Source organism: Salvelinus fontinalis, chromosome 9, assembly GCF_029448725.1.
Source record: "Salvelinus fontinalis isolate EN_2023a chromosome 9, ASM2944872v1, whole genome shotgun sequence".
NCBI lineage: Eukaryota > Metazoa > Chordata > Actinopteri > Salmoniformes > Salmonidae > Salvelinus > Salvelinus fontinalis.
In genome coordinates this window covers 20497665-20521722 of record NC_074673.1, presented here as the reverse complement: position 1 = coordinate 20521722, position 24058 = coordinate 20497665, and the positions used below count along the sequence as shown (strand labels likewise).

The 24058-nt window shown below is 43.9% G+C and overlaps 1 protein-coding gene across 3 annotated transcripts in view; it reads right to left on the bottom strand.

Moving 5' to 3' along the window:
- The window catches only part of kcp (kielin cysteine rich BMP regulator), a 44681-nt gene extending 29105 nt beyond the window's left edge, over window positions 1-15576 (bottom strand). For 2 of the 3 annotated variants that reach the window (XM_055933679.1, XM_055933680.1), the window contains exons 1-5: window positions 14952-15569; window positions 10510-11054; window positions 9895-9967; window positions 8719-9014; window positions 8401-8569 (exon numbers count right to left, since the gene is read on the bottom strand). In XM_055933679.1, coding sequence (XP_055789654.1) covers window positions 8401-8569; window positions 8719-9014; window positions 9895-9967; window positions 10510-11054; window positions 14952-15042 — 1174 coding nt within the window. In that variant the 5' untranslated portion in view covers window positions 15043-15569. Of the gene's footprint in view, window positions 1-8400; window positions 8570-8718; window positions 9015-9894; window positions 9968-10509; window positions 11055-14951 lie in introns of all 3 variants that reach the window. The other variant, XM_055933682.1, reaches the window with a different exon arrangement.
- Between the last annotated feature and the right edge of the window lie 8482 nt (window positions 15577-24058).

Genomic DNA, 24058 nt, shown 5'->3' with positions numbered 1-24058 from the left:
GACACAATGTAGTTTACAATATTTATCTTTTGTTTGTTTTTAATCCCATTCTTCAGCTACCCTCAACCCCTCCCATCTATCTCTGTTGTTTCACAAAAGTTCTGAACCTACAGTATATACATTTTACAGACACAGTATATTTTACATTAGTTACCTTGTTGTTTTTAGTCGCAAATGTTCTTTGCATAATGCAATTAGCGGGAACACACTGTTGTCAAAAGCTCACTACACATGCAAGCGGTTTAATGTGAGAGAGATGAAAATATCTGTTCGAAATTTAGAAAGAGGGGAGATCTAAAGATGCAACAACTAGTATGGGTTGCTAATATGACTAGGATCGTGCCTATGGCTACTGGACAATGAAAGAAAGTTGATTTGAAAACCAATAGAACATGAGACAAATAGGCTACTGGTGTCAATAGCATATGGAAGTATTTTTTAAATAATTGCCTCCACGTTTTAAGGTCATATTTTACTTGAAGCAAAGCAAGGCGTGCCTCATAATATTAATTAAAATATTCAGGTTTCAAACAAACAATTAAGTATATGTGTTCAAAATGCAAACATGCTTCCAGCTCATTGTAAGTTGGTGTGTGACGTGATGAAGCCTGCCTACCGTTGCCTATGCACTTGAATAGCGAATTGGAAATGCGCTTCAATTATCAGTTGAGAAATTTAAATAGTAGCTCTTTTTAATCGTGGCCATCAAAACAGTTTTTAACATACGATTGAATTTATAATTGTTGCGCAATGATTGGGCTTATAAAATAATGTTTCACTCTTGCAGTAACAAATTTGCTTTTTGAGGAGCTGTAGCAGCAGCTTGCACTGTCTTACAGATTTTCTACTCATAGGCTCTGTAGCTGTATGCTGTGCATGTGCGATAAAAATAACGACTAACAAAAATACACAAGCACCAATTTAATTCCACAAAATTATGTAAATTAACCTATAGACTGATAAGCATGACCAGTTAACTGTATTTCCATTGACTGGTATTTCCATCAATGATTAGGCTAAAAATGATTATTTACTAATGCAAATTTCTTTTTTCTCCCGGCCAATTGACCGGCGCAGTTTTATTTAATCGGCTTTTCATAATTTTTTGGGGGGCCAAAAGCCGGCTATTACTAGCTAACGGAAACCCTGAGGTATTGGGACAGTGAATTTTTGTAGTTGGCTCTGTACTCCAGCACTTTGGATTTGAAATGATACAACGACTACGAGGTTAAAGTGCAGACTGACAGCTTTTGAAGGTATTTTCATCCATATCGGTTGAACCGTTTAGAAAAAACAGAACTTTTAGACGACCAAAAGTATTAGCACAAATTCATTTACATGTGTATTAAAGAAGTAAAAAGTTAAGTATTTGGCCCCATATTCATAGCACGCAATGTCACATCAAGCTTGTGACTCTACAAATTTGTTGGATGCATTTGCTTTTTGTTTTGGTCATGTTTCAGATTATTTTGTGCCCAATAGAAGTGAATGGTAAATGGTATTGTGTCATTTTGGAGTAACTTTTATTGTAAATAACAATAGAATATGTTTCTAAACACTTCTACATTAATGTGGATGCTACCATGATTATGGATAATCCTACATTAATCGTGGATAATGATGAGTGAGAAAGTTAGACACACGAATATCATACTCCCACAAAAATGCTAACTTCCCCTGTTACATGATCACTCATCATGACACAAAAAGTGCAGAAATTTCTACACGGTGTACCGATATGGATGACAATACCCTCAACTTAAATCTGACAGTCTGCACTTTACCCTCATAGTCATTGTATCACTTCAAATCCAAAGTGATGGAGTACAGAGCCAATACAGCAAAAATTGTGTAACTAGCTAGTTGGGAGTTAGCTGTACACAGGTGTACCTACAGTAGCTAGTTAGGAGTGAGCTGTAAACAGGTGTACCTAGCTAGTTGGGAGTTAGCTGTACACAGGTGTACCTAGCTAGTTGGGAGTTATCTGTACACAGGTGTACCTAGCTAGTTGGGAGTTATCTGTACACAGGTGTACCTAGCTAGTTGGGAGTTAGCTGTACACAGGTGTACCTAGCTAGTTGGGAGTTATCTGTACACAGGTGTACCTAGCTAGTTGGGAGTTAGCTGTACACAGGTGTACCTAGCTAGTTAGGAGTTATCTGTACACAGGTGTACCTAGCTAGTTGGGAGTTAGCTGTACACAGGTGTACCTGGCTGTGCGTAGAGCCTCCTGATGGCTCGTTGGTACTGACGTCTCTCTTTTAGGGTCAGGTCTCGTATCTCCTTCCGCTGTGTCAGTTGACTACACCCACACTGCACCGCTCCACTTTGATCACACAAACACTCTTCACAGCCATGCCTGAACCTCTCCCCGTAGCTCCATGGCAGACTATGGTAGAGGCAGCCACAGGCGTGGACGCAACCCACCTCAGAGCAGCGCTGGCCGGGGGAGAAACTCACAGCCTCTCCCTCTCCCTGCAGGTCTCTGACCCTGGCCTGACAGGCTGACACAGACAGGTACTCACAGCTGTAGATGAAATCAGCATCCGTCCCGTCAAACCCACGAGCATTTTTCTCTCTCCCTCTCTCCTCCTTTCTTTCTCTCTGCTGGTCTGGCCTGGTCAGGTTGAACCACTGGTAATCAAAGTGATCAGATCCGTCCTCCTCCAATGTCTTCGTGTCAGTTATTTCTCCAAACCATGCCTCTTCCTCCTTTTGGCTCCTTCCACTCTGCTCCTGGTTGGAGGTTGTGTTGTATCCATGGCGACCGTTGCCCTGGCTGTCGTAGCCAATGAGAGGGCCCGGTTTGGGCAGGCGGAAGCAGCAGGCTCCCATCATGCACTGCTCCTGGCAGGCCTCGAGGGAGAGGAAGTTGTTGTTGCTGTTTCCTGTGCAGAACAGGAAGTGGTCACAGCGGCCATGGACGGGGCTGAAGGACCAGCGACGCTGAGGTGAACTCTGACCTCTACAGCTGCCCTCTGGACGGGGCTGCCAGCATGCCTACACACACACAGTGCCTTTTACCCTCCCTAACCCAGTGCAGCATTCTCCATTAAACATCAGGAACAATGCTAGTCTAATGTTAGGCATTAAGTACTACAAAGCAGTGGTGAGTTTCCAGAAAACCTCAAAGATAAAGTGGAGTTTTTCTCTCAACAACCTAGCCACACCAGGCATGAGAGAGTAACAATTGAGAAATGTATTTTTGACAATGAATGAAGCACTTTGTTTAAAAGACGATTTATACTTCATCCAGCAATGCGGTCAGGAGGTTTCCGTAAGGCGGGTGTGATTGCAATTGCTAAGCCTCCAGAGGATTACGGAGGCCAAATAGAGCTCTGTACGGTGACGCTGTGCAACTCCCACATTTTGCAACAATGCATAGCTCCGTATAGCCCCGCATTGAAATGATTAGTTGATGGTCGGTGGGAGTGGTACATCCTGTATAAACACAAACTCACTTCCTTGACAACAAACATGGAGAAATTTTATGAAAGGCTATCAGAACCACAGGAGGATAGTGGCAATTTAATTGGGAGAACCGGCTCATGGTAATGGCTGGAGTGGAATCGGTGGAATTGTATCAAACACATGGTTTCCATGTTGTAACGGCTGTTTTCCTCCTCTTCGTCTGAAGAGGAGGAGTAGGGATCGGACCAAAATGCAGCGTAGGTGGAATACATTAATGAATTTATTTAAATAAAGACGAACACGAAAAACATTTGGAAAATTACAAAATAACAAACGATGTAGACCGACCTGAACATAAGAACTTACATAAACACGAAGAACGCACGAACAGATACAGACTAGCACAAACGATACAGTCCCGTGTGGTACTAACACAAACACGGAAGACAATCACCCACAAACAAACGGTGTGAACAGCCTACCTTAATATGGTTCTCAATCAGGGGAAACGTCAAACACCTGCCCCTAATTGAGAACCATATCAGGCAACACATTGAACCCCACATAGAAATACATAACATAGACTACCCACCCAGCTCACATCCTGACCAACTAAACAAAGTTAAATAAGGTCAGGAACGTGACACATGTCTTTAATGCCATTCCATTCACGCTGTTCCAGACATTATTATGAGCCGTCCTCCTCTCATCACTGTAAAGAACAAGTTCACAAACAAAATACATATTTATGATACCTCGTGTAGGGATTTAAAACACACCAACATGAGTTTGAACTCCTGGAAATAGATCGGGGAGATAATGGAGATAGATGCGGTAAAGAGGTCAATGGAGAGCAGACAGTGGGGGATAGAAGGATGCTGGATTGGCACACATTCAACAAATCTGATCTAATAAAGTTTATATTTGTCAAATTCGTCATGGTTGATATATTGTAACAGGCCCAGTATATGGTTACCAAAATCCCATTTGGATATATTTGGCTGATTTCGCTGCATAACATTTAGAAGTTGTCCCTTTTCAGGTTTGGAAAAAGTGGTGGTGGTAGTCAAAGTCGGTTTTAACAGTAATGCAGTTGATTGATAACGATGACATGAACATGTGTTGGGGTTGACATACACTCAAGCATTATACTCTGATTTTTACCTCAACATAGTGTGAAATACACATATAAACAATAGCCTAAATCTATGCTATTTTTGCTGGGGGGCAATTGTGAGATCTGGGATGGAGATGCAGGTCTGTACATGCTATATGGCCACTGCAGATCTCGGATTGACCTTAAATCGACTTTCAGAGTAACTTGGGTCTCAGTCCTTGAGAGAAAAGTACAACTTTAGCTATGAAGGCTTTGGGGAACTCAACCCAGATTGTTTACCAACACAGCTCTAACTATTATACAGCACTACCCCACAGCAGATCACTACACGCTATTTACATCTCAGGAAAAATCTACAACACTAACTACTCAGCATGCAATTCTACAGCAAAGCAAAACTCTACAACACAACTCTACAGCAGTGGTTTTTAACTTGTGGTATGCGGAGGTACTGCAGGTGGGCCTCAATTGTTTTACTTTGTTTTTCTTCCAAAAATAATAACATAATGATGTTATAAACAATTTCACAAATTGTTTAACAAACATCCATCTTGGGGCCTCCCGAGTAGCACAGCGGTCTAAGGCACTGCATCGCAGTGCTAGAGGCGTCACTACAGATCCGGGTTTGATCCCGGGCTGTGTTGCAGCCAGCCACGACCGGGAACCCATGAGGCGGCGCACAATTGGCCTAGCATCGTCTGGGTTAGGGGAGGGTTTGGCCGGCCAGCTGTACGACAGATTGGTGCGGCTGGCTTCCGGGTTAAGCAAGCAGTCTGTCAAGAAGCAGTGTGGCTTAGTGGGGTTATGTTTCGGAGGACGCATGGCTCTCGATCTTCGCCTCTCCTGAGTACATACGGCCGTTGCAGCGTTTGGAAAAGACTACCAATTGGATATCACGAAAAAGGGGTACCCCCCCACATTATAATTTTTTTTTTTTTTACATCCATCTGTAATAATAGGCCTTTAATCTGTTACATTCGCTGTAAAAAATTTACTCTAAATTTGACTGCTAAGATATTTTATGTTTAAAAAAAATTGCGACTGTGAATGGTGGTCCTCAAGAGCTTTTGACAGTGATTTCCCCGGAAAGGAAAAAGTTGTGAATCGCTGCTCTACAGTACTCACACACATCTCTAGAAAACACACAGATCTGCAGGACACAGGAAATCACTACGACACACACAACTCTAGAAAATACACAGCTCTGCAGGACACAGGACAACTCTACAACACACACAACTCTAGAAAACACAAAACTCTATAAAGTGGTGTCCAAACCTGTCAGAGTTCTGACCCACCTCAAGCCTGTCAAATGTTCTGCTGACCTGTCAGATAAACCAAGCAGCCACAAGAATCACACAAGAATCACACCAACACACTCCACTAGTATGGTCAAGTTTTGTCTAGTCTAATACACTAATCTAGAATAGTTTAAATGTCTATTATATGTGGTAGTACCTGTGTTAGCTGTGTTTCACAGTATGTCCCGGTGGTATAGGGGGGGCAGAGGCAGCGGAACCCAGCAAGGTCAGAGGTCAAAGAGACACACACACCCCCATTACGACAGGGGCGGGATTCTGGGGGGGCAGCAATGTATGCCTCTGTTTGTTTAACACATTGGATGCTTGTGTGGGTGAGTGTTGTTTGTGTCTTGTGCATGTGTGTGTGTGTGTGTGTGTGTGTGTGTGTGTGTGTGTGTGTGTGTGTGTGTGTGTGTGTGTGTGTGTGTGTGTGTGTGTGTGTGTGTGTGTGTGTGTGTGTGTGTGTGTGTGTGTGTGCAGTGTTTCCCCATATTCATAAATCGTTGCCGCCACTCCCAAAAAATCTGATACTAAAACCAGATATACACTATAGTGCCTTTGGAAAGTATTCAGACCGCTTGACTTTTTCCACATTATGTTAGGTTACAGCCTTATTCTAAAATTGATTAAATAATTTCCCCCCTCTTCAATCTAAACATAATACCCCATAATGACAAAGCAAAAACTGTTTTTTATACATTTTTGCTAATTTATAAATAAAAATAAAACTGAAATATCCCCATTTACATAAGTATTCAGACCCTTTACTCAGTACTTTGCTTAAGCACCTTTGGCAGCGATTAAAGCCTAGTGTCTTCTTGGGTATGATGTTTTTACAAGCTTGGCACACCTGTATTTGGAGAGTTTCTCCCATTCTTCTCTGTAGATCCTCTAAAGCTTTGTCAGGTTGGATGGGAAGCATTGCTGCACAGCTATTTTCAGGTCTCTCCAGAGATGTTTGATCGGGTTCAAGTACGAGCTCTGGCTGGGATACTCAAGGACATTCAGGGACTTGTTCCGAAGCCACTCCTGCATTGTCTTGGCTGTCTGCTTAGGGTCGTTGTCCTGTTGGAAAGTGAACCTTCACCCCAGTCTGAGGTTCTGAGCGCTCTGGTGCAGGTTTTCATCAAGGATCTCTCTGTACTTTTCTCCTTTAATCTTTGCCTCTGACTAGTACCAGTCCCTGCCGCTGAAAAACATCCCCACAGAGTGATGCTGCCACCACCATGCTTCCCAGTAGGGATGGTGCCAGGTTTCCTCCAGACGTGACGCTTGGCTTTCAGGCCACAGAGTTCTATCTTGGTTTCATCAGACCAGAGAATCTTGTTTCTTATGGTTTGAGAGTATTTAGGTGCCTTTTGACAAACTCTTTAGTTGCCTTTTGGGCCTTTCACTGAGGAGTGGCTCCCGTCTGGCCACTCTACCATAAAGGCCTGATTAGTGGAGTGCTGCAGAGATGGTTGTCCTTCTGGAAGGTTCTCCCATCTCCACAGAGGAACTCTAAAGCTCTGACAGAGTGACCATTGGGTTCTTGGTCACCTCCCTGACCAAGTCCCTTCTCCCCCGATTGCTCCAGCTCTAGGAAGAGTGTTGGTGGTTCCAAACTTCTTCGATTTAAGAATGATGGAGGCCACTGTGTTCTTGGGAACCTTGGGACATTTTTTGGTACTCTTCCCCAAATCTGTGCCTCGACACAATACTGTCTCGGAGCTCTACGGACCGTTTCTTTGACTTCATAGCTTGGTTTTTGCTCTGACATGCACTTTCCAAATCATCTCCAATCAATTGAATTTACAACAGGTGGACTGCAATCAACATCTCAAGAATGATCAATGGAAACAGGATGCACCTGCGCTCAATTTCGTGTCTCATAGCAAAGGGTCTGAATACTTATGTAAATAAGGTATTTCAGTTTTTATGTTTTTGTGTTTTTGCCTTTGTCATTATGAGGTATTGTATGTAGATTGCTGAAGACTATTTTATTTTCTATCAATTTTAGAATAAGGCTGACATAACAAAATGGGAAAACGTCAATGGGTTTGAATACTTTCTGAAGGAACTGGAAAGTATATAATGGAGCTACATATTTTAAATAGGATCATCTTTGAGAACTAACAATCACTAAAATAAAAACAAACCAAAAATGTCCTGGCATGGGGCCCCCATTGATTTTGTTATATGTTTGAGTGACTTAGATAACATAAGAACATGGCAAAATCCACAGGGCACACACTGGTTGAATCAACGTTTATTCCACATCATTTTAATGAAATGACATTGAACCAATGTGGAAATGCATTTAATTGATGTCTGTGCCCAGTGTGAAACCATGGCAAAATGTGTAAAATTGCAAGAAATTTGCTTTAAAACAGCATTTTTTCATCTTAGCCCCATGAAAAATGTGTAGAATTGCAAGAAACTAGCATTAAAACTGTGAAAATGTATCTCTGCCCCATGGCTAAATGTGTAGATTCCTCACCACCCGCACGTACTTTGCCACTGCTGCTGAAACAAATCTTAGTAGGAAACACTGGTATGCCTGTGTTTGTGTGTGTGCAGTACGGTACCGACCGTCAGTAGGAGCAGAGCAGGTGACCTGTCCAGAGGTGCAGGTACAGAATGTGTTCCGGTGCGTCTCCCAGCGATCCCCCTCCTCCACCTGTCTCCCCTCCCACACACACCCACGTCTCACACACTCACACCCCTCCAGATACTGCACACGCGCCTGCAGGTCCACATTCTACACACACACACACACACACAGACACACACACACAGAAATACATAGTCAATAGTCAGTCTTGCGTGAATAAGGATGAGTATACCTCAATTGCCCATTGAAATCTTTAAAAAATATCACATTATAATACATGACTTTGCTGTGGCTACCTGGGCCTTGACCATGTCCAGCATGCGTTCCAGGCCCTCTAGCCTCTCCTCCAACCCCCTCAGCCTGTCCTCGCCCTGGGACTGAGAGACAGGTCTCACCCCATGGGGTGCTGGTGGACCCAGAAACAGCCCACCCCTCTGGGGCTGGTCGCCCTGGGGATGATGGGGGTGGAGAGAGGGGTTATGTGGCTGGTAGTTGGCTATATCCTGCTGAGGTTCCAGCCCAGGTCCACTGTCAACCCTGTCTACTGGAGCAGAGTTATTGAGCTGGGCATGGGGAGGGCCATGCAGATAATCTGAGAAAGAGGGGAAGGGTGAGGGGAGAAGAACAGAGAAAGAGAGTGAGTGAGGGGGGATGAGGGGAAAAGGGAGCGAGAGTGAAAGAGGGGGGGAGAGGAGGAAGCCAGTAATCAGTTGATCTAATACAAAAACAGTAGTTAATCCGTCTGAAAATGTGAATTAACAGTTACTCTAAACTTAGAACTCATAAATAAACAACCTATAGGAAGTAGCTGGGGGACCACGGATAATATCTAGTCCCCAGAGCCCAGAGCGCACACACGCACGAGCAAGCACAAGAGGACACACACGAGCACACATGCCCACACACACACACAGCATATGTTTTACTATCCTTGTGGAGACCTAACATTTATTTCCATTCAAAACACTATTTTCCATAACCCTAACTCCTAACCCTAATTCTAACCCTAACCCTAAACCTAACCCTAAACCTAACCACTAAGCCTAAAATATCCTTTGTCCTTGTGGGGACTGGTAAATGTCCCACGAGGGAGAATTTTCCTTGTTTTACTATTCTTGTGGGGACTTTTGGGGATTTCCACGAGGATACTAATACAAGCCCCCCCCCCCCCCCCCCCCCCCCCACACACACACACGTACGTCTTTCTGTGATTGGGTGGTCTGGCCTCAGGGTGGTCCTGTCAGAGTGAGGTCAGAGAGGACTAGAGATCAAAGAGGTCAAAATTCATGACCCTGTTCCAGCCAATCACAATGGCTAGATTATTATATGACAGGGAGTGTGAGGAGCTGAAGGAGGGCTAATACTCCAGTAATAGATTAGTACACTCAGTTCCTCATTCATAGAGAATGACACGGACTTGTCTTAATGGCAAAGTAGCCATAAAACCAGTAGCCAGGTTAAAAAACCTGTACCTGTAATGTTGTCACATTGCCACGGACGCCTCTGATACGCTCTGGTAGAGATCTCAGCTGTCTGTACATAACCCTACAAAGAGATAGTGATGGAGTGATAGAAGGGGGGAGAGAGAGGACGAGAGAGAGAGAGAGAGAGAGAGAGAGAGAGAGAGAGAGAGAGAGAGAGAGAGAGAGAGAGAGAGAGAGAGAGAGAGAGAGAGAGAGAGAGAGAGAAAGAGAAACCGTTATCGAGCGCATACTTGCATGTGTGTACATGTGAATATGTGTATGTGTTAAATGAGAATTATCTGTTAATTGAATGATTAGAATATTCCGCCCTGAAACATATAATTGTATGGAATTGATTAGAATGTATAAAATCATAATCAATAAATGTGTAGTCCTATTCCTATTGTAGTCCATATTGTTTTAGAATTAGAGTAAAACAATATGTCTTTATGGTATGAACGTTCCCGTGAATAAACCTTTTTGACTATTTTAGCTGGGCCTCCGTCTGTTTCATTCGACCAGGATGTTACAAATTCTGGTTTGCAGACTGAGTAATATAATTAAATTGGGTTATGTACCTGGAGAACATAATTCTCTTATCAGTATGCGAGTGTGTTTACTCACAGTGAACTTGCTCTCCATGTCACCCTGTGTGCTGGCCAGTGTGATGACTAGGTCTGGGGGCAGCTGTAGTTTGACTCTCTCCTCTTTGTCTCTCTGTATAACCACTGCCTCTCTACAGTCCACAAACAGAGACACACGGCCAGCCTCCAGGGCCAGGGCCAACCGCACCCAGCCTCCCCCAGAGAAGGGGCTTCCTCCTGGGAACAGGACACTGGCAAGTTCCTGGCCTTCCGAGCCAGCCTGGTGGTCCAGACGCAGAGATTTGGAGCGGGTAGAGGAGTAGAGTTGGAGGAGGGGCGAGGAAGAGGAGGAGGAGGAGAAAGAGAGCAGATTGCCACTGGAGTCTGCACCCTGACGTCCCATCAGGTGAATTCCCAGACTGCCTTGCAGTGAGGAAACAAGGTAGTGGGAGTATTGTTCGGGAAGGGTCAGGTGAGGTGAGCGGGGGCGTAGTTTGTAGGCCTGGGTTCCAGGCCACTTCCCCTGGACTTTGGATACACCCTTTAAGGGGCGGGACATGTTGAGAGCCTCCAGTAGGTCGATCACTGAGGGACAGACAAGACAATGAATGAGAATTGACAGAAAGATCAACAAGCGAGCCAATCAAAATACACACACACATTTACACACACACAAACACTGTCAGGTTGGCTAATACACACTCATGCTTCAGACCATGTCTGATGCGACATGATAAACAGATTTTTGGGTCTGAAAGAGACAGAGCCACCAGAAAACATGTGGCGAGACAGATTTTGCCCTTGTACTTTTCAATCTGGTGGGGCGCCTCCACACCAATTTCAAAGCAGCATCCCCGAATGCGTTTATCAGACATTAATTAGTTCACATCATAGAAAAACGTTTTGCAATGGAAAAGAAAGCAGGTAACCCCCACGCTCGTTGCGACAGGTGGATTCACAGTGGTCCAGCTACAGCCTATACAGAGCCTCATCAACTACGCCTTTAAACAACTGTTCGTTTGCACCAGAACCTCATTGTTTAACTCTGCACTTGTTTTTTTTCTTCGATCACGCTCCTCTCCGGTCTGTGGAATCTGACTTTGCGGCTGTGTTATCTAGTGGAAGAAACCCTCCTATCCTGCATGCCTGGTTGCCTGCCTTATGAGAGAGCAAACATAAATGTTCATGGTAAATTGCAGTTAATAAAATCAGTTTAATCATCCTCTAAAACTAGGTAGAATGGTCCAGTCTATAGCTAGCTAACACAACTACTAACGTTAGCTTTAGAGTAGCCTAGCTAGATAGCTAGCTAGCTAACATTAGCAGCTATGTTGATACAATCATGCAGCCAGCTGCTAATGTTAATAATTTAGACTCACTGAATAAATGTGTTTGGCACAGGATAAAGAAGATGAAACGATCTGCTGCTGCTACCCAAGGCCAAGGGATACTGAAGTTCCTGAAAAGATTAGTCAGCCAGTTTGTTAGTCCAGTAATGTTTGTTGGCATATTATTTTATTTCCACTACTTGTAATTTTTTACAAATGTTTGTGGTGCAAATTTCACTGTCTTAAAAGTAAAAAACTTAAAACTTCCGCCCCAGAGCAGTCTACACAGACAATATAAACGCATTTGTCCAACCATAACGGATTGATGGCTAATGCAGAAAGAGATAATTTATTTTCTAGCACCACCATAACTTTCCCATATATAGAGAGACAGCCATAACGGTGTCAGTCTTTGATCTTCTTGGCCTTCCTGTGACACCAGGTGCTGTAGATGTCATAGAGGGCAAGCAGTGTGCCCCTAATGATGTTGTGGGCTGACCACACCACCCTCTGGAGTGCCCTGTAGTTGTCTGTGTGAAGGGACCATTCGGTCATCAGTTATGTGCACGCAGAGGAACATAAAGCTTTTGACCGTTTCCACTGCGGCACGTCGTTGTGGATGTGGGGGTGCTCTCTCTCTCTGCTGTGTCCTGTAGTCCACGATCAGCTCCTTTATTTTGTTGACGTTGAGGTAGAGGTTATTTTCCTGGCACCACTCCACCATGGCTCTCACCTCCTCCCTGTAGGCTGTCTCGTCATTGTTGATAATCAGGCCTACTACTGCTGTGTCGTCTGCAAACTTGATGATTGAGTTGGAGACGTGTGTGGCCACGCAGTTATGGATGAACAGGGAGCACAGGAGTGGGCTGAGTACGCACCCCTGTGGGGCACCCGTGTTGAGCATCAGCGTGGTGGAGGTGTTGTTGACCACCTTCACCACTTGGGGTCAGCCCATCAGGAAGTTCAGGACCTAGTTGCACAGGAAGGGGTTTTGACCTAGGACCGAGCTTAGTGATGAACACTACATAGGTCTTGTCCAGGTGGGATAGGGCAGTGTGCAGTTCAATGACGATTGCTTCATCCTTGGATCTGTTGGGGTGGTATGCGAATTGTAGTGGGTCTAGGTTGTTGGCTAAGGTGGAGGTGATATGGTCCTAAAATACCCTCTCAAAGCACATCATGATGACAGAAGTGAGTCCTATGGGGCGATAGTCATTTAGTTCAGTTACCTTAGCTTTCTTGTCTACAGGAACAATGGTGGACATCTTGAAGGAAGTGGGGACAACAGACTGATTAAATATATGGATTTTACAGGCAATCAGTTCATACAGTGAGCGCCAGGGAATCAACTTCTGGTGGGCCAAATCAGAGAGGAAGAGGTGAAGCGAGAGAGATAACTGGGCCCAAAATCTGTCTTCTCCAGCTGGTGGCATTTTATTTATTTATTTCTCTCACCAATCGAGGATTTTTTGATGGTCAATGAGTGTCGAATTTGGTTAACAAAAAAATGGAATGGCTTATTTGCTATGTGTAATCGAGAGAACCATTGCGCTCTCCCAGAAGCTTGAGTGGTGTGTAAATACTGCAAATTCAGACAAAGGAAGTGGTGTAATGAACGGGGGATACCTAGTCAGTTGTACAACTGAATGCCTTCAACTGAAATGTGTCTTCCGCATTTAACCCAACCCCTCTGAAGCAGAGAGGTGCGGGGGTCTGCCATAATCGACATCCATGTCTTCGGTGCCCGGGGAACAGTGGGTTAACTGCCTTGCTCAGGTGCAGGACGACAGATATTTACATTGTCAACTCAGGGATTCGATCCAGCAACCTTTCGGTTACTGGCCCAACGCTCTAACCACTTAATGGGTTCGCACTCAAAAAGATGTTGCATAAAGCTTACTTCATTACTCAATGTTAACTATTTTCACCGCATCAGGGATAGCTTTCTCAGACGTTTCGGCTTTACAGCCTTCTTCAGTGTTTAGGTACAATTTTATTTTAATTCAAAACAGCATTTGTAAATGTGTGCCTTATTGCTATGTGTGCCTTATTTGATCGAATATACGTTTTGTAATGTTTAGATTGTTACGAGTATACTGATATAAATAGAACACATTGACTAAAATGGTCTCACCTGATCTAGCCTCCTCCTGACTGCCTTCCATTTTTTAAGAAATGTATTTTAATTGTTAGAGTGGCCACTAGAGTATCTGGTCAATATAATGGATAATCTGCGGCCAAATGGAGACCAGGACAACACAATGTCAGTGGTTTTATGACTTGCACATACTGTGTATAGTGTTACATGTAACCCTGCCTTGTTACAGAGTCCACTGTGTAAAGTGTTACATCTAACCCTTTCTCACATAAAGCTTATTACATAATGAATAATTGCAGAAAAGCACAGTGATCAGATGAATAAATAATACATATTCTGACATAAAATTCAATGATGTTTCTGCATTGAAACCTGTCTGTCTTTTCTTTTTCAAATCTACTGCTTAACATTGTGTGTATGTATAGAGTTAATGTGACATTATAACCATTCTTTGCATAACATTCAGCCCTGCCAAGTAGTTCACTAAACTACAGAGTACTGTATGTTGTCTATTGAAGTGGTTGTCTCTGGCTCTTTTGATATCAGATTCAGAATGAATAATAACAAGGTTTCTGGTAGTTTTAAAGGGTTTCATCCACCTGAGGCCAGGAGTGTTTCCAATTCCCATAACCCAACAAGAAAAACCCCTGCCCTATTGTCATAGCTCAGATGAAAAGGGGAGCTATCTAAAATAATACTTGTTTTTCATAGCCTACGGATAGGACCCAGAGTTTTACCTGACCAAGTCATGAGATCACTTTTATACCTGTGGTGCCAGATCTGGATAGAGAGGTAGAGCGAGAGGGAGACTGTGCGGTCTACACACAGTGTCGATGTTCCAATGATGTAACTGATCCTAAATTAATGCAAAAAGTAGTCTAACATTTCAACACAGTCACTGATTAATGAGATACAATGACTAACAGATCCTGGCAGACATACTTTTAATCTTATCATCAAATCATGTTACACACATACGCACACACACATACACCGTGCAACCTAACCATTGTTCTGAGAAACAGTTTTGCGGGAGTCAATATCGTATACACATACCGTTCTCATGGTTTTGATCTATGGGGTGGGCTCGAAGGGACGAACACACACTCAACACACACAGCAGGGTCTTCAGCCAGCGGACCTCCATTCCCCCACGGCTGGTTGAGAGTGTGTGAACACCTCGGCAGAAAGAAAGTTCCCCTTCGGTTCACACTTTGCGCGCCTCAAATCCGCATGAAAAGTTACTCGATAGTAGTGACAAGGAATTTAAATAGCCTAGTTAAATGCGATAATTTGACATTCAAATCGATTCATTTGAGACGTTAATTTGACAAACAAAGAAGCGCCAACAAGTTATGTCCTTATTCCAACACCGTCTATCTGAACTGCGTCCACCCGGACTTCAGCTCTTCTTCCCCGATTTCAACGAGCGATGCGCGTCACAGAAACACGAAACATCTGGATGCAGGCAAGATCTCTATCTCGAGGGAGGCTATACGGACACGCCTGGTGCATACGAGTTGAGTGGGGACGAACGGATTCGGTTTAGTCAGACGTCCTAATGAGCCCTCCACAGCTAGGTAGTTATACTAGTTTATGCTGTAGGCTAGAATTTGAAACTTGTCTGCCGAAGTCAGGACTTGAGTGTTCAGAATCATGTAGATTTTATCAGACTTCAAAAGCAACAAATGTGCTTTAGCTGTCACACTGGCTTGGTATTATCTATCTAGCTACCCACTGGGCACAGACTTCATTTCAATGTCTAGTTTTGATTGGATGTAGTTTAAAAGTTGGGTGAAATTAGACGAAATTCCCTTAAATTGCTAACTTTTTTCAAATCCATTCCATTTTCCACGTTGGTTCAAGGTGATCACATATTTTGTGGTTGTTGAAACTACGTGCAAACAACGTTGTTTGAATCAGTTTTTGCCCGGTGGGTTACTATAGGACAGCAGTGCTCAGCAGGCAGAACTCGGGCATAAGGACACACTGTGCACGTTGTGTTTCCAGCAGCGCAAACTCTCCTCATTGAGCAGCGGTAGCCAGTAGGACTACCCACTGGGCACAGACATCAAATCAACGTCTATTCCACGTTGTTTCAACATAATTTCTATGTGGAAACAATGTTGATTCAACCAGTGTGACCCAGTGGGTAGACTATCAACCCAGTATCACAGATTATTTTGAAATGATTGGAAATTCGTGACAGGCACACAAAAAAAAAAATTGTTTGTAGTATACAGTGAATTTCAATCACATAAAATCAAATCAAAATTTATTTGTCAGGTGCGGTGAATACAACAGTGGTTGTACAGTGAAATGTTTACAGGCTCTAACCAATAGTATTAGGTGAACAATAGGTAAGTAAAGAAATAAAACAGTAAAAAGACAGGCTATATACAGTAGGGAGGCTATAAAAGTAGCGAGGCTATATACAGACATCGGTTAGTCAGGCTGATTGAGGGAGTATGTACATGAATGTATAGTTAAAGTGACTGTGCATATATGATGAACAGAGAGTAGCAGTAGCGTAAAAGAAGGGTTGGGGGGGGCACACAATGCAAATAGTCTTATGGAGTCTTATGGCTTGGGGGTAAAAACAGTTGAGGCGCCTTTTTGTCCTAGACTTGGCACGCCGGTAGCGCTTGCCATGCGGTAGTAGAGAGAACAGTCTATGACTGGGGTGGCGACAATTTTTTGGGCCTTCCTCTGACACTGCCTGGTATAGAGGTCCTGGATGGCAGGCAGCTTAGCCCCAGTGATGTACTGGGCCGTATGCACCACCTTCTGTAGTGCCTTGCGGTTGGAGGCCGAGCAGTTGCCGTACCAGGCAGTGATGCAACCAGTCAGAATGCTCTCGATGTTACCTTTTGAGGATCTGAGGACCCATGCCAAATCATTTTAGTTTCCTGAGGGGGAATAGACTTTGTCGTGCCCTCTTCACAACCGTCTTGGTGTGTTTGGACCATTCTAGTTTGTTGTTGTGGACACCAAGGAACTTGAAGCTCTCAACCAGCTCCACTACAGCCTGTTACGCACGCCTCTAAGAAGAGGGAACGCAACACCCTGCTACAACTCAACTCCCCGTCAAGTGAAAGAGGTATGGACTGTAGGTGCGAGTAAGGATGACAAAAGGCAGAGAATTACCGTTTACTAGGAATTTATTCCTTCACACGGTAATATGGGGAAAAGGGGCTGATGGAACCAAAGCATGTAAATATCAAAGCCCCCTCTCCTACCTTACCTGCCTACCCACTACTTACCTAACCAAAATACAGGGGGTGGTCCGCCCAGGTCTTACCTAGTGTGCCTAGACAGTGGATATACTACGGGTATATGCCCGCGGGCCTCTTACCTAAGCACTCCCTAGGTGCCTTCCCCTTCCCCCCTGGGAACAAATTAAACAGAATTATTTAAACAATTTCAATAATCAAAACACTGCGTGCTATTGACACACAAAATACATAACCAATCAACCAATACAGGACACACTAATCATCTCCCTCTGAGAACAACCAACACAGTATATCACCCTCAGCCCTCAGCCATCAGCCTCCTCTCTCAGCAATCATCTCGCTTCTGAACAGAACACTGGCTTTTATATAGCTTCAGAAGGAGTCTAATCGGATACAGCTGTAACTTGACGAGGGGGCGGGGTCAGCTCCAATTTTATTTATTTATTTACCGTTATTTTACCAGGTAAGTTGACTGAGAACACGTTCTCATTTGCAGCAACGACCTGGGGAATAGTTACAGGGGAGAGGAGGGGGATGAATCAGCCAATTGTAAACTGGGGATTATTAGGTGACCATGATGGTTTGAGGGCCAGATCGGGAATTTAGCCAGGACACCGGGGTTAACACCCCTACTCTTACGATAAGTGCCATGGGATCTTTAATGACCTCAGAGAGTCAGGACACCCGTTTAACGTCCCATCCGAAAGACGGCACCCTACACAGGGCAGTGTCCCCAATCACTGCCCTGGGGCATTGGGATATTTCTTAGACCAGAGGAAAGAGTGCCTCCTACTGGCCCTCCAACACCACTTCCAGCAGCATCTGGTCTCCCATCCAGGGACTGACCAGGACCAACCCTGCTTAGCTTCAGAAGCAAGCCAGCAGTGGTATGCAGGGTGGTATGCTGCTGGCAATCAGCTGCTTGGGGAGAATTCAGGAAGCCATCTCCTGAAACACACACACTCAAATACAAACTACAACACAGAAACTGGGGAACGTAACACAGCCCTGTCGATGAGAATGGGGGCATGCTTTGTCCTCCTTTTCCTGTAGTCCATAATCATCTCCTTAGTCTTGGTTACGTTGAGGGATAGGTTGTTATTCTGACAGGTCTCTGACCTCCTCCCTATAGGCTGTCTCGTCGTTGTCGGTGATCAGGCCTACCACTGTTGTGTCGTCTGCAAACTTAATGATGGTGTTGGAGTCGTGCTTGGCCATGTAGTCGTGGGTGATCAGGGAGTACAGGAGGGGGCTGAGCACACACCCCTGGGGGGCTCCAGTGTTGAGGATCAGCGTGGCAGCTGTGTTGCTACCTACCCTCACCGTCTGGGTACGGCCCGTCAAAAAGTCCAGGATCCAATTGCAGAGGGAGGTGTTTAGTCCCAGGATCCTTAGTTTAGTGATGAGCTTTGAGGGTACTATGGTGTTGAATGCTGAGCTGTAGTCAATGAATAGCATTCTCACATAGGTGTTCCTTTTGTCCAGGTGGGAAAGGGCAGTGTGGAGTGCAATAGAAATTGCATCATCTGTGGATCTGTTTGGGCGGTATGCAAATTGGAGTGGGTCTAGGGTTTTTGGAATAATGGTGTTGATGTGAGCCATTACCAACCTTTCAAAGCACTTCATGGCTACGGACGTGAGTGCTACGGGTCTGTAGTCATTTAGGCAGGTTGCCTTTGTGTTGTTGGGCACAGGGACTATGGTGGTCTGCTTGAAACATGTTGATATTACAGACTCAATCAGGGACATGTTGAAAATGTCAGTGAAGACACCTGTCAGTTGGTCAGCACATGCCCGGAGCACACGTCCTGGTAATCCGTCTGGCCCCGGCAGCCTTGTGTATGTTGACCTGTTTAAAGGTCTTACTTACGTCAGCTCCGGAGAGCGTGATCACACAGTCGTCCGGAACAGCTGATGCTCTCATGCATGCCTCAGTGTTGCTTGCCTCGAAGCGAGCATAGAAGTGATTTAGCTCGTCTGGTAGGCTCGTGTCACTGGGCAGCTCGCGGCTGTGCTTCCCTTTGTAGTCTGTAATAGTTTGCAAGCCCTGCCACATTCTTAGCCCTGTATTGACGCTTTGCCTGTTTGATGGTTCGTTGCAGGGCATTGCAGGATTTCTTGTAAGCTTTCGGTTTAGAGTCCTGCACCTTGAAAGCGGCAGCTCTAGATAAAAACAGTAGATGACTTAAAACCTCTCTGCGATAGCGGGACACCTGTCACATCTTCCGGTGAAATTGGAATAAATAATTATTCAAATAAATAACCCAAAAAATTATGGATATTAAACATCTAGGTACATACAAGTGTCTTATATCGGTTAAAAGCTTAAATTCTTGTTAATCTAACTGCATTGCCCGATTTACAATAGGCTTTACAGCAAAAGCATGCCATGCGATTGTTTGAGGACGGCACCCCACATCAAAATATTTTTCAACCAGTATAGGCTTCATAAAATCACAAATAGTGATTAAATATTCACTTACTTTTTGAAAATATTTCTCTGATTTGCAATCCAAAGGGTCTCATTTACAACATGCATGGTCGTTTTGTTTAGATCTTTATATCCCAAAAAGTCAGTTTAGTTGGTGCCATCGATTTGAGTAATACACTCGTTCAACATGCAGAGAAAGTAATCCAAAAAGGTTCCGCTTAACTTTGTTTAAACAAGTCAAAATTAGTTTCTATTGAATCCTCAGGTACCCTAAAATGTAATTAAACTATAGTATTTCATACGGAAAGAAGTATGTTCAATAGGAAAGTAAAATTAGCAGGTGTGTGTCCTCTTCGTCACGCTCGCACAGTCTGATTTCCAACTCTGACTCCCAGTACCAAAACTCAAAATTCTTCCTCGTTTGGGAAGAAACAAGCCTGAAACCTTGAACAATGACTGTTGACATCTAGTGGAAGCCATAGGAATTGCAATCTGGGAGCTGGAATTGCATATGACCCATAGTTTTCCATTGTAAGAGCATGGCCTCTCAAAAAAAAAATCTTTGGATTTTCTCCTACCATATCAATTGTGTTATAGTCTCATGTTTTCTATCGAATGGTACCAATTATATGCATATCCTGGCTTCTGGGCCTGAGTAACAGGCAGTTTACTTTGGGCACGTCAAACAGACAGGAAGTGGAGGAAAATAGACCCTAGCCTGAAGAAGTTTAAAACAGAAACAGTAGAAGGGAGGTTGGTCGGAGGATGGGTAGGCATATAACGCAAACGTCTAGCAACCCAAAGGTTGTGTGTTCGAACGTGAACATCTAGCAAACCAAAGGTTGCCTGTTCGAATCTCATCACAATCAACTTGATCATTTTAGCTAATTAGCAACTTTGCAACAACTTATTACTTTTTGCTACTTTGCAACTACTTAGCATGTTAGCTAACCCTTCCCCCAACCTTAACTATTTAACCTAACTCCTAACCTTAACCCATTAACTACTTAGCTAGCATGTTACCTAACCCTAATCTTAACCCCTAAACCTAACCCTAACCATATCCCCTAACAATCACTTTAGTTTTAGCTACCTAGCTAGCCTAGCTAATATTCGCCACAACAAATTGGAATTTGTGTAATGTACACAAATGCGTTATGATGAAAGAAAATTGTGTAATACACACAAAATGTGTTGTGATCAAATCGTGTAAAAATGAACTTTTTGGTGTACCGGTCACACATTTTGAATAAGTAATTTGGGTCTATTTCACAAGACGCTTTGATAGTGTGTTGAGACTGTATCACAGTGACATCCAGATAGTTACTACCATATTACAAGTTATTTCTCATGTAGGCTGCTCTGTGCGAGTACTCTAAATATAATCACGTCCGATGGAACAAATTGGTGACTTTAGCTACCGCCTGCAACATGTGATACAGCTGCCCAGTGGGAAGCATCAGTGGGAAGCACCTAGATACAACACAGTTGATCTGGTCAGTTGATCTGGTCATTCACACCGGCTTGTCATTAAGTTAGCTAATTGGCATGTCACGGTGGCATCAAGATTCCAGATGGTGACCAATACTATAAGTTATTTCTCCCTCGCTCATTAAAATAAACATCACATTCTTTTACAAGTTTTGACTTCATGTTCGTATTCTTAAATTGTATTATTTCTTATTGTTGTTGCATTGTTGAGAAGGAACCCGCAAGTAAGCATTTCGTTAAACTTGTATACCATGTGTATCCTGTACACACGACTAATAAAACTTGAAAATAGCGCCACCGCTGTTGTCGTTGCCAGCTAGCCAGCATAAACTAGCTTGCTGGGAAGGGCTCATCAGGACGACTGACTGAACTGACTGAATCGATTCGTTTTCACTTGGCTCTCAGCTGCGAGACAAACAAGTCATCAATTTGGGCACAAGGCATGTCTGTGTATCCTCTCCCCTCTCTCGCACGCAAGCACGCACGTATGCACGCACGCACATACAATTCGCCTGAAGGTAAACTCCCTCAAACTTCTAGCCATACCATGAGCACACCGAAAGTCGCAACACTAAGCACTGTGTGGGTTAACTCGCACAGAGCAGAAGAATTATCCCCCCCAAAAAAACATTTTCAATGAGAAAAGTATTTCATAATTGGTGTCTAGCATTTGGCTAGACACATTTGTATGGGCTGTTTTTAGGGTCAAAAATATGTGGGAGGCCTTGATGTGGGAGACCGACAGCGCACAACACAGTTTGGGAATTAATGGAGTGGAATAACACTGCAGCTCAGGGCCTCACTGTGCTCTGGTCTCTATATCCTTCTTTAAATGTACTGCCTCTATTTACTCCTTTCTCTGTATGTCTATCTATCCCTCTTTCCATACTTCTATCTTCCCAGGAGATTCTATTTTGTTCATAGTGTCAAAGACCCACTTCCGCTGCCCCTGCCCCAGGGACAACTCTTTTCTTCTTTTGTACCTCCCCCCTTTAAAGAAAACATTCAGCTGAGTGTTGTGGATTCCTGCTCAGGTTGACCTAAAACCTGGCTCGGCCTTTTAGACTGGAGTGGAGCCAAGGACTGACGTGTGTGTGTGTGTGTGTGTGTGTGTGTGTGTGTGTGTGTGTGTGTGTGTGTGTGTGTGTGTGTGTGTGTGTGTGTGTGTGTGTGTGTGTGTGTGTGTGTGTGTGTGTGTGTGTGTGTGTGTGTGTGTGTGTGTGCTTGTGTGTGTGTGTGTGTGCTTGTGTGTGTGTGTGTGTGCTTGTGTGTGCATGGGGGAGTGAGAGGGGTGTAAACGGATGTAGTGATTCATGTCATCATGTTTCTTCTCTGAAGTACTGAAACCCTGCATCCTCCAACATTCTGCCTGAACAGACTGATCAGCAGTCCTTCCTTCTGTAATATCTCTCTCTCTCTGCCCTCCTTTATCTCTCTCTCACTCTGCCCTCCCTCCCGCACCCACATTCTCTCTCCCCCTCCCTCTCTTTCCCTCTCTCATTAGTAAAGACAATACTCTGGAGGAGAATGAACCCACATTAGGGTCACACAGTGCTGCCAGATACTGCTACAGGCACACACATGCTCTCAGTGAGGTGGGTGTTTCAACATGTTATGTGTTCCAGTGATGGTGTTTGATCAGACAGTCCTGATCAAACACTGATAACAGAAAGTCCTGATAACAGAAAGATAACAGAAAGTCCTGTTATCAGTTGTACCCCTCCAGGGACCAGCATCTGATCTATCTGAAAGCTGTGGGTCTACCTAACTAACCTAGGCAGCCACAACCACATCCTAGACAAGACCTCCATGAGCCACTGGACTAGTTAGCTTTATGCAGGTCATCAGCTCTGGTCTGGGTCTGTGTCGGGTGTCACTGTGTATACTGCAGGAACCAGTGGAACAATTGGAATGTGGGGATTGTTTGTTTGGGGACCTGTTTCAATGTAACAGCACACAGAGAGGAGAATTAAAGGCGGTGTGACGGATGACACACTCTTTCTCTCTCTCTCTCTCTCTCAATTCAATTCAATTCAAGGGGCTTTATTGGCATGGGAAACATGTGTTAACATTGCCAAAGCAAATGAGGTAGACAATACACAAAAGTGAAACAAACAAAACGAATTAACAGTAAACATTACACATACAGAAGTTTCAAAACAATAAAGACATTACGAGTGTCATATTAAATATATACAGTGTTGTAACAATGTACAAATGGTTAAAATTACAAGTTAAAGTTACAAGTTAAAGTACAAGTTAAAATAAGTAAGCATAAATATGGGTTGTATTTACAATGGTGTTTGTTCTTCACTGGTTGCCCTTTTCTTGTGGCAACAGGTCACAAATCTTGCTGCTGTGATGGCACACTGTGGAATTTCACCCAGTAGATATGGGAGTTTATCAAAATTGGATTTGTTTTCGAATTCTTTGTGGATCTGTGTGATCTGAGGGAAATATGTGTCTCTAATATGGTCATACATTGGGCAGGAGGTTAGGAAGTGCAGCTCGGTTTCCACCTCATTTTGTGGGCAATGTGCACATAGCCTGTCTTCTCTTGAGAGCCATGTCTGCCTACGGCGGCCTTTCTCAATAGCAAGGCTATGCTCACTGAGTCTGTACATAGTCAAAGCTTTCCTTAAGTTTGGGTCAGTCACAGTGGTCAGGTATTCTGCCACTGTGTACTCTCTGTTTAGGGCCAAATAGCATTCTAGTTTGCTCTGTTTTTTTGTTAATTCTTTCCAATGTGTCAAGTAATTATCTTTTTGTTTTCTCATGATTTGGTTGGGTCTAATTGTGCTGTTCTCCTGGGGCTTTGTGGGGTGTGTTTGTGTTTGTGAACAGAGCCCTAGGACCAGTTTGCTTAGGGGACTCTTCTCCAGGTTCATCTCTCTGTAGGTGATGGCTTTGTTATGGAAGGTTTGGGAATCGCTTCCTTTTAGGTGGTTGTAGAATTTAACGGCTCTTTTCTGGATTTTGATAATTAGTGGGTATCGGCCTAATTC